Raw genomic sequence first — 10,628 nt, forward strand, 5'->3', positions numbered from 1 at the left:
GCCCTCTTTTGACGCCTAGACTGTGTATGTGCCTATTCAGCGATACCTATCGCGGCCGAAATTTGAAGCTTGTCGGATATTATACAGAATAAAGGCAGAACCTTGTCATTTTAACAACTCATAGAATATATCGTCCTCTCACTATCTCACTATATGATATCCTATACTGGGGCCCAGTGCAGATGTCATATGTGCACATACCATTCATTTGTTTATTGCAAAGTTTGTCTTCCTGATCATAACATATGTTTATGCTGAGACTGTGGAAAAGATATCATAAACATGGTTGATCTCACAAAACACAGTTTCTTCCAGGCTGTTTCCCATCGTGCCCCGCAATTCAAGACTTCTTTGTTGAAGTAAGTAAATAAAGGATACAATTTCAAGTCGGAACATAAGATTGAATTTTTGCGTAGCATTCATTATGGGAAGACCAGTGAAACAGCTGTGACGGATCTAAAGGGGGAGGTACAAACTTGGGTCCCCCTGATTCTTTTATCCACTTCTAAACAGTTTAAAGAGGTTCGCACCTGACATTTGGAGTAATGTCAATTTTTTGGAAAGTGTATTTTTGATTTCTACATTGAAGGAGAATTAGAAGATTTAAAAGAAAAACTGGGGTCTCAATGCTTGTTATTGAGCAGCAGTGTTCTAAACATGACCTTATCATACTTAAAATTGACTCAAGATTTATTCAATTAAACTTCATTTGTCGTGGGTGTCAACACAACATAAGCAACACAACACAAAATAGCCACATACTCATATATTCTAACAATATTTAATTCATATAATTTTCAAGGTTCTGTCTTAAAATCTAAAAAGAAACTAAAAAGAGTGGGGGTTAGAGATCAAAGTTTTAAATTACTGGCGAAAATACTGATTTTTTTGGGGGGGGGGGTTGATTTTTTTTTTTTTTTTTTTTTTTTTTTTTTTTACAAAATTTCAAGTAAATTAACTTTAACTTTTTATAGAATCTATGTTCTGTTTGGAAAGATACATCAAATAAATTGATTACAACATTTGAACACGTTCCAAGTCTCAGCTACATGTACTTGTATTATACATTATGAAACTGAAATTCACGTATAAGAGTATGAAATTAGAAAATATATTGGATGAAACAGAAAGAAATATGCAGATTTAGAACATTTTGATCAATCAATCCTTTCATCACAAAATATAGTCCCTGCTAAACCCTTTCAAAATGTGAATCGACACCCAATTTTTCAACTGAATAGGTTCAGTAATACAGTTTAATACGTTTCCACCAATGGGATCAGTATTGAACCAGTAAATACTTAGTTGTAGCATCCTGCGCAGTTGTGCTCAAACGTTCAGGAGCTAACTTCCTTATGAATAAATTATTGAATTTGACAAAATCATCACACATCCCGTTTAAATCACGTGACAGAACGGGAGGTCTCTCTATATATAGTGAAACAGGGCCCGCACATTAAATTCACCAAAGAGGCGGCTGTACAGAGGCCATGTTGGATACTTACAGGTTAGATAACCTTATTTTACAATACGCATTGCGCTGTCTCTAAATTCTTAGAAAAGAATTAGATAATTCGTTTGAATGAGTCGAATCATTAAAATGAGATAGAAATTGTAATTGTAATTAAAAGATTTATATAGCGCCCTGTCAACATTAGTTCTCTAAAGTGCTTTAGATGATATAAAATCGATGTGCACATACATGTGAATAAAATATTCATAGTGTCAAAATTAAAATGCATGATTATTATTATTAACATATAGCGCCTAATGCGATGCTATAATTACCCTAATTACATATAAAACAATTTAAAGCAATTTAAAACAACCCTTAGGAATAATCAAATACATAGAAAGGACATAAGTAATAATAACAAACTACAGTTCAAATACCAACTGGTGTTTTTTCTTTTTCTTTCTTTTTTTTTTTTTTTTTTTTTTTTTGTAAAAAAGATGTAACAGCATGACAAGAGTTGTAATGTAAGAGCACTAAGTATGTAAAAAGAAAATCACAAATCAAAAGGTTATCTAAAAAGATGCGTTTTGAGGTCCGCTTTAAAACTAGACAGTGAAGTACATTGTCTGGGTTTAAAAGGCATCGAGTTCCAAACGTCGATCCCCATATGTATTCGTACGTGTACGACAGGGTTAGGGTTAGGGATAGATATGATTACAGCGAACATCTTACATTTTATGTAATTTAGAGTGCAGGAGCGGGGGGGGGGGGGTATTTATATATCTATATTATATATTTCATCTATGGATTTTGAATGAAAAATCCTTGCTTTATACCATGTGTGATTATTCTAAATTGTAATTAAATTTCACCAATCCTGTAGAAAATAACCCATTTGTCCTTTGTGTATATTCCTTGTATATTACAAACAAGAAACCTAGCCATTTATTCTTACATGCATATTGTGTAATACAATGTATACAGTTTCTAAAGTAAATTGAAAGGTGTGTGCATTTATCCAGAAATTAATACATTGACACAATGTTCGTTTATTACTAAAACATTTGTAAATGTACATATATAGTTTAACCAGTTCACATTAATATCAAAATTCATTTCTTTTATTGACAGTAAACTACTCATGTGACCCTGACCCCAGAGATGGACCCGCGTGCTCAGGACGTCCTACTGTGTGATCTCTGTGAGGCTGACCCCCTACAGAGTTACTGTGAACTTTGTCATATAAATCTTTGTACTCACTGTGTCAGTAAACATCTCTCAGATTCCTCTAAAAAACACAATGTCGTACCTTATTATTTACACAGAAAGTTTTCTCCTAAACACCCAAAATGTCTGAAACACGCCGACAAAGATTGCGAAATTTATTGTGATAAATGTGGCATTCCTGTTTGTACTACCTGCATCGCCTCGGGTAAACACAAAGGTCACAATTTATCAGATGTTCTGGAAAACCTCAGTTTTAAAAAACAACGTTTACAAAAAGATTTGGAAGAACTCGAGACCAAAATTTGTCCCCGATATGAAGCAATGTCCTCCGATGTCCAAACCGAGAAAGCTGAAATAGAAACAAATTATGGGAAACTAACCAACGTTGCTGACCGACAAGGAGAAATTTGGCACTGTGAGATCACCACCATTGTCAACAAACGGAAATCTGATATTGAGGAGTCGAAAAATAAACATCTAGTTGCTTTAGAAAAACACGCAGACGAAATCGCGCACAGAATGACTGAAATCAAACAGGTCATTTTAGAAATGAAAAAAATTCTGGACACCAATGACATTTCCTTAGCATCAACTTACAAATCAAGAAATGATGAATTCAAGAAAATGACTCCTAAATTCAAAGTTACACTACCAAGCTTATCTACTCCAACAATTAACACAGAACAACTTAATGAAATGTTTGGATCTTTATCACCATTATCCGATATAACAGCCAAACCACTGCTTGATGTACCACGACTCACTGCCACCATAGACACTGGGAATGATTTACTGCTCAGTATTAGATGTCTCGGTGAAGAACAAATCTGGACATGTGGGAAGAACAAAATCATGAAGCTGCTCAACCTGCAGGGTAAACTACTGACATCAATACAAACCGAGTCAGGGAGACGGGCACAAAACATAGCATTGACACGGAACGGAGATCTTCTTTATACTGACACTAAAAGTAATACTGTAAACCTAGTGAAGAATAAACAGATTCTTACCGTCATCACACTACAGGGTTGGACACCTCTCGATGTCTGCAGTACCTCCGCCGATGATCTCTTAGTTACCATGATCAGTGGTGATGAAAAACAATCCAAAGTTGTGCGTTACTCTGGCTCCACAGAAACACAAACGATTCAGTTTGATGATCAGGGTCGTCCTCTCTATTTATCTCATGGCATTAAACACATCAGTGAGAACAGAAACTTAGATGTCTGTGTTGCTGACAATGGAGGTAAAGCAGTAGTGGTGGTCAATCAGTCAGGAAAACTCCGATTTAGATACACTGGTCATCCCTCTGATACCAAGGAATCCTTTCGACCAGTCGGCATCACTACAGACAGCCAGAGTCACATCCTGACATCATCCTGGGACAATAACTACATCCACATCCTAGATCAGGACGGACGGTTCCTCCGTTACATTCAGAACTGTAATTTAGACCATCCATTACGTTTATGTTTGGACATCAGAGACAACCTTTTTGTGGCTGAGTTAAAGACTGCTAAAGTGAAGAAAATTCAATATCTATCAGCACAGTGTTAATTACCCATATCAACACAGTGTTAATTACATATCTAAACACAGTGTTAATTACATATCTAAACACAGTGTTAGTTGCATATATACAAAGTTCCGTGTTCATTACAGTAATAAATATCATGTTAATTACAATCATGTGTTGATTATGTACAGCCGTGTTAATTACTTCAGTGTTAGAGATTTGTAATCAATGTGTGTATTGACAGTAAATCGGTGTTTTTTTTATGTGTGTCTGACTTGTTTCTTATTTGTATTATGTTTCAATGTATATATCAAATGTTAAGTCGTTCTTGGTACATTAATTTTGACTACGGATACCTCCGTTTACCTGATCAAAATATAGGGCTCACGGCGGGTGTGACCGGTCAACAGCGGATGCTTACTCCTCCTAGGTACCTGGTTCTACCTCTGGTATATGAAAGGTGAAGATAACGAACAGTGACCAATCTGATAACTCCTATAAACAATACAAAATAGATAGTTGGGCAAACACGGACCCCTGGACACACCAGAGGTGGGATCAGGTGCCTAGGAGTAGTTAGCATCCCCTGTCGACCGGTCACACCCGCCGTGAGCCCTATATCATGATCAGGTAAATGGACTTATCCGTAGTAAACATTAGTGTGCCAAGAACGGCCTAACAATCGGCATGAAACACGTAAGACAGCATTTAACCTAATGATAGGTTGTATTGACGAACTAGATCGTTATAACGACCATAGAATTTGCGAAATGCCGACTTCAGTCGAGACTGTTGAAACCCCTGTACCATCAACTTGTTTGTCAGTAGCTTGCCTCGATTTGAAAACTGACTATATGCAGAACAAGCTCTTGCGTATCGAATCAGTTGAGATATATAAACACCATATGCAGGTGATAATGGAATATTGCTACATAAATATGAGAGGTTGACGATGGAAAAGCTGAAATCATCCCGTTTGTCATTCAGTTAAGTTGTCAGTTTGTCGTTAATGTCTACTTACAATAAAATATCTAAGCATGAAGCAGAAGTGGACGACTCTGTGGTGTTTTTATTTCGAGCTCACAGGGATAAATCGAATCGACATATGAATGAAAGTTATTATTGTTAAGAGACAAGACGTCGTCGATATATCTAAATGTCGATTTGAAGACCACACCAAGAGATTTTTTCTTCTCACGTAGAAGTTTTTGAATAAATTCTCCTTCATGTGAATATAGAAACAGGTCAGCTAACAAAGGAACACAATTCGTGCCCATGAGAATTCCAGCACATTGTTGGAAGAGTCGATCACCAAAGACCACGAAGATATTGTCAATGAAGAACTCTAGCTATAATTATATCCAGAAGTCCGTGTTTGTCCAACTCTATACTTTGTATTGCTGATAGTTTTACATTATGACCCCAGGGTCGAGGCCTCTGCTGGTGGACTGTTAGTCCCCAAGGGTCTCTACAGCCCAGTAGCTAAGTACTTCGTTACTAGCTTGACAATACAGATGTATATTTAATTGCTGTTATAAAATTTAGAAATTCATTTCAAAATTAAGGATTATCTCCCTCACGCATATCTCTTATCCTTAAACGAATTTGACTCCACTTTTTTGGCACTCTGTTTTTGCCTATAACAGCTCTAAAACTTCATTGTTATTTCGGATTTCAAATATTTCGGTTGAGCATCACTGAAGAGACTTAATTTGTCGAAATACGCATCTGGTGCATCAAAATTGGTACCGTATAAGTTTTACATTATAGGAGTTATGAGATTGATCATTGTTCGTTATCTTCACCTTTCGTATATAGATAGATAAACATGATTTGGAGTACATTTTATATAATTACTGAGTGCTTAATTAGATCGGTAGCACAATGAAAGAAAGTGACCCCAAACGCCTGGTCTTCATCGCAGATCTTCATATACATGTATAAGGTCACAGTTTTATCTTTATCAAGTTATCGACATCTATCTAAGTCTCAATAATTCTACAAAATAAACACTGATATACATATCAAAATCATGCCAAGCTTAATTTCCTGTAATTAAGAATTCATAAATCTATACAAAAAGTCAGTCTTAGTCAATTAAACCAAATTAATTAGGACCTGAGTCCTATCACCGTGTGTGTCCATGAATTGATAGTTACTGGATTTTATGGATATCCCTGTAGACATTAAATTGAATATTTATACATGAACTTTAAAGTCAATTGAATGGGTTGCAGATCAGATTTGAGTTTGGGCTCTCCTGACCTATTTTTCCTAGAGTTATGGACCTTGAACACAAAATAAATGCCACAAAACGGGAACCTTTTGTGACACTTATCATCACAACGATAAATATCTCTCCCTGTTCAATGGCCGCAAGCGCTGATTATAGACCTACATTTTGTAGCCCTTCGTCGGCAATGGTGACGTCTCCATATGAGTGAAATATTCTCGAGAGGGACGTTAAACAATATACAATCAATCAATTAAGATATATATATCGCCATAGAATTCTTATAGGATACGAGTAGAATATCCCCTGGTTAGGGCGGTGAACGGAGTGCACTCGGAAGATGAATTCAGGAGCGCTAGGGGGAGTTCACTAGAGAGGTGTAGGGCTGTCGGCGAGTGGGAGTTCGGTACCAGTGTCCCAGAACACATCGTCGCAAACCACGGGATTTAGTCCACATACGCTCCCTCAAACTCAAAAAATGATGGAGAGAATCGATTAGAAGCATCCGTGGGTAACCGACGATACTCTGAACAGGGATGTACTGAGCTCGGGAGCGATATGACGTCATAGTAGGAACGCTAGGGGAAAATTGATAAAGTCGAGAGCGCTATGACGTTTCAATGACTAATAAAAAAAAATGTAGAGATACAGTGTTGCTAATTTCCAGTGTTAATGTGTTGTGAAGTATAACCTATTGTTGTAACGAATAACGCCTGATTTGATGTTGTCTTTTGTATCATCTTTTTGGGAAAATTCACTGCATCATCTTATCTGAAAAATCTATTGCATGATCCTTTCTGAAAAATCTATTGTATCACCTTTTCTGAAAAAAACTTATGACGTCACATTAAGTATATAATAGTTTTACGCTGTATGTTTTATTACAAAATCATCCATTTTTACTCAAAAGTACCCTGAACATAAACTTTATCATTGATATAGCAGAATTCGTTAACAGGGGTGTACTAGGAAATAGTAAAACATCACACATTTTGTAAGTTTTCCATTTCATTGAATTTGCAATTCTTAAAACCATTATAAAAACACGTGAACACAAGTCACACCGGTTTTCTTCACATAAATTCATTCTTTGTGCTTTATGCCGAGTTTCCTCTTCTTTTTAAGAGTTTGAAGGCTCTTTGTGAACAGCTTAGAACCGGGTACCAGGAAATCATCGCGGCAGTCATCTCTTCGATTTCTGGTACCGGACAGTCCCTGATCCAGTGGCTTAACTGTTCGCATTTGTAACAGGGAGGATCCATTGTTTTTTCTTGTCTTTCTGGGAGCAATCCGGCAATCAACGTTCTATTTCAGTGCAGATGTAGGTTGTTAGTATTTGATGCTGCAGGTTTTATAAGGATGCGGTTGGTGACCTTGTTGTTCAACACATTGATTCTGTTGACAATGCTAAGGTGATATTGATAATGAAACATCTTCTTTTGTCATGAGGGTATCCATCTCTTTTCCTGTTGCGTCCTCAGTCCAGGAAATAAAATCCTGTGTCAATAGACCGGGCAATCTATGGTCTGGATAATTTTCACCTGTTTCTCTATGTATTCTTCTTGTTCTGAGTCACGTCTATTGTCATCTCTGCAGACATTTGCTACTTTTGATACATTAGGATGTAATAAGCCTTTAGGATACTCTGTCTATGGTTAAACACGCTTTTTATACTTTTCACGAAGCCTCTTTTGTTCTTTTCATTCCTTTTCCCGCTTGGGTGGCTTCGGCTATGGCACTGGCAATCAAATCGATATATCCCTGTGAACTAGAGATAAAAGACACCAAAGAGTCCTCCACATCAGCTTCGTATTTAGATATCTTATTGTAAATGGTTATCAACGGCAAACTAACAGCTCAACTTTTTGACAAATTTGATGATTTCAGCTTCTTCATTGTCGACTTCCCATATTTTTGTAGCAATATTCCATCTTCACCTGCATATGGTATTTATATCTCTCAACTGACACAATACACCAGAGCTTGTTCTGCGTATGATCAGTTTTTAAATCAAGGCAGGCTACTGACAAACAAGTTGATGATGCATGGGTTTGAACAGTCTGGTTTTTAAAAAAATCAGCATTTCGTAAATTCTAAAGTAGCTATAATGATCCTGTTTGCCAAAATAACCCATCTTTGGGTCAAATGTTGTATGACGTGTTTCATACCGATTGTTAGGCAAGTGGAATACAAGTATTATATGTAAGCGAGAGTAACATTGGAAACTGTCATCCCTCAGAAAAAAAACTATTGTTAACCTGGCTTTGCCTAAGTCGACAGTGATTTTCACGGTTTGACAAGTGAGAATCATTTCATGACCTTCAAACTACATCAACAATACTGTCCAAAATTTCCTCTGAATTGCTCTTCGTCCAAAGATCACTTTGATTTCCTGTTTTTACCTCCATAATCATCTTTCATTAGAATAACAGCATTCTCATTATAATTATTGACTTGCGTACAAAGCTATGTCCTAATATGGGCCCCGCATGAAATGTCGGAGCCCTATGATAATCACAACGTCCGTTCGTTCGTCTGTCTGCTCATCAACATTTTGTTGTGACAACTCAATTTTCAAACTGCGCATAATAATGTTCTACAATTAAATGAATACATCTATAAATTCTGAGTTCACATCACCTGACTCTAGGTATACTTTATTAAACGTTGGCAAAGGGAGATAAATCAATTTGAATTGTAGAACTGTAATGATAATGATATAGATAGTTTAAAAAATAATCTAACCCAAGAACATCGAGTGTATATATAAACTGATTTTGACTACGGATTACCCCATTTACTTGATCAAGACATAGGTTTCATGGCGGATGTGACCGATCAACAGGGGATGAGTAGTTCTCCTAGGTTCTCCTAGGTACCTGATCCCACCTTCAGTGTGTCTTTATTTTCTAGTATTTATAGGAGTTATGAGATTGATCACTGTTTGTTATTTTCAATATATCTGTGGTGAAATGATGAAATAATAATAGTCAAAATCAGGCAAAATGTGATTTATTTCTTCATTCTGCTGTCTTATTTTACACTTTCAGTAAAGCCTTTGATTTTTTCGGCTCTTAATAACGAGTCCAAGCATAAAGTGCAGTAATCGTTATATGTTCATTTAAAGAATAAAAGGGCACTACAAGCTCAGTTATACTCTACCGGTATATACTCATGTGGTTAGTGTTGGCTCTGGAACATGAAGCGAAAAAGTAACCGGAAAAAATAAACCAATGAATATCCGTTTAACAACTGTTTTCATATCATTTGTTCAGGATAGAGTACACCAAAGTGGTACTGGCGTGTTAAAACTTGTACAGATTTGCTTTATGCTCTGCTTTAATTACAGAAGGAAGTGCTAGAAATCATCTACAGACTAAACAGCGACATGAAGGTAAAATACATGTAACATAACAGAAAAATATAAGTTGATGAAAATACATCTTCAGAATGATTTTATATGGATAAAATCAAATTGATTGCTAAGTGGTATTTTCTTATTTTGCAGACTTGTTTTCTCGTCGTAGCTGCCATTGTGGCCCATGTCTCCATGGTAACAGGGTGTAGCTGTGTTCCTAGTGATCATCAAGCCAAATACTGTCAATCTGATTACGGTAATCAGCTCATGAATATTGTCAATCTAATACGGTAGTCAGTTTATGAATACTGTCAATCTGAATACGGTAGTTAGCTCATGAATACTGTCAATCTAAATACGGTAGTCAGCTTATGAATACTGTCAATCTGAATAAGGTAGTTGGCTCATGAATACTGTCAATTTAGATATGATTTCTTTGTTGCTGACATAAAAGGCGAAGATAACGAACAGTGATCAATCTCATAACTCCTATAAGCAGTACAAAATAGAGAGTTGGGCAAACACGGACCAGTAATCTGCACACAATAGTCCTTCTCGGAATTTCTTACCAGTAATCTGCACACAATAGTTCTTCTCGGAATTTCTTACCAGTAATCTGCACACAATAGTTCTTCTCGGAATTTCTTACCAGTAATCTGCTCACAATAGTCCTTCTCGGAATTTCTTACCAGTAATCTGCTCACAATAGTCCTTCTCGGAATTTCTTACCAGTAATCTGCACACAATAGTCCTTCTCGGAATTTCTTACCAGTAATCTGCACACAATAGTCCTTCTCGGAATTTCTTACCAGTAATCTGCTCACAATAGTTCTTCTCG

At 36.5% G+C, this 10,628-nt stretch overlaps 2 protein-coding genes across 2 annotated transcripts in view; both read left to right on the forward strand.

Moving 5' to 3' along the window:
- Positions 1–247: 247 nt before the first annotated feature.
- Positions 248–4,460, forward strand: LOC125677404 (uncharacterized). The gene is made up of 2 exons (XM_048915451.2): positions 248–1,507; positions 2,588–4,460. Exon 2 carries the CDS (start codon positions 2,618–2,620, stop codon positions 4,238–4,240), a length of 1,623 nt encoding a protein of 540 aa, XP_048771408.2. The 5' UTR covers positions 248–1,507; positions 2,588–2,617; the 3' UTR covers positions 4,241–4,460.
- Positions 4,461–9,707: 5,247 nt separating this feature from the next.
- The window catches only part of LOC125675726 (metalloproteinase inhibitor 3-like), a 6,469-nt gene continuing 5,548 nt past the window's right edge, over positions 9,708–10,628 (forward strand). The window contains exons 1-2 of the mRNA XM_048913512.2: positions 9,708–9,826; positions 9,941–10,046. Of these exons, the coding sequence (XP_048769469.1) occupies positions 9,821–9,826; positions 9,941–10,046 (112 nt within the window). The 5' untranslated portion in view covers positions 9,708–9,820. The remainder of the gene's footprint in view (positions 9,827–9,940; positions 10,047–10,628) is intronic.

Source organism: Ostrea edulis, chromosome 3, assembly GCF_947568905.1.
Source record: "Ostrea edulis chromosome 3, xbOstEdul1.1, whole genome shotgun sequence".
Lineage (NCBI taxonomy): Eukaryota > Metazoa > Mollusca > Bivalvia > Ostreida > Ostreidae > Ostrea > Ostrea edulis.

Coding starts and splice junctions, on each gene's coding strand:
- LOC125677404 (XM_048915451.2), top strand. CDS start 2,618: ATGGACCCGCGTGCTCAGGACGTCCTACTGTGTGATCTCTGTGAGGCT.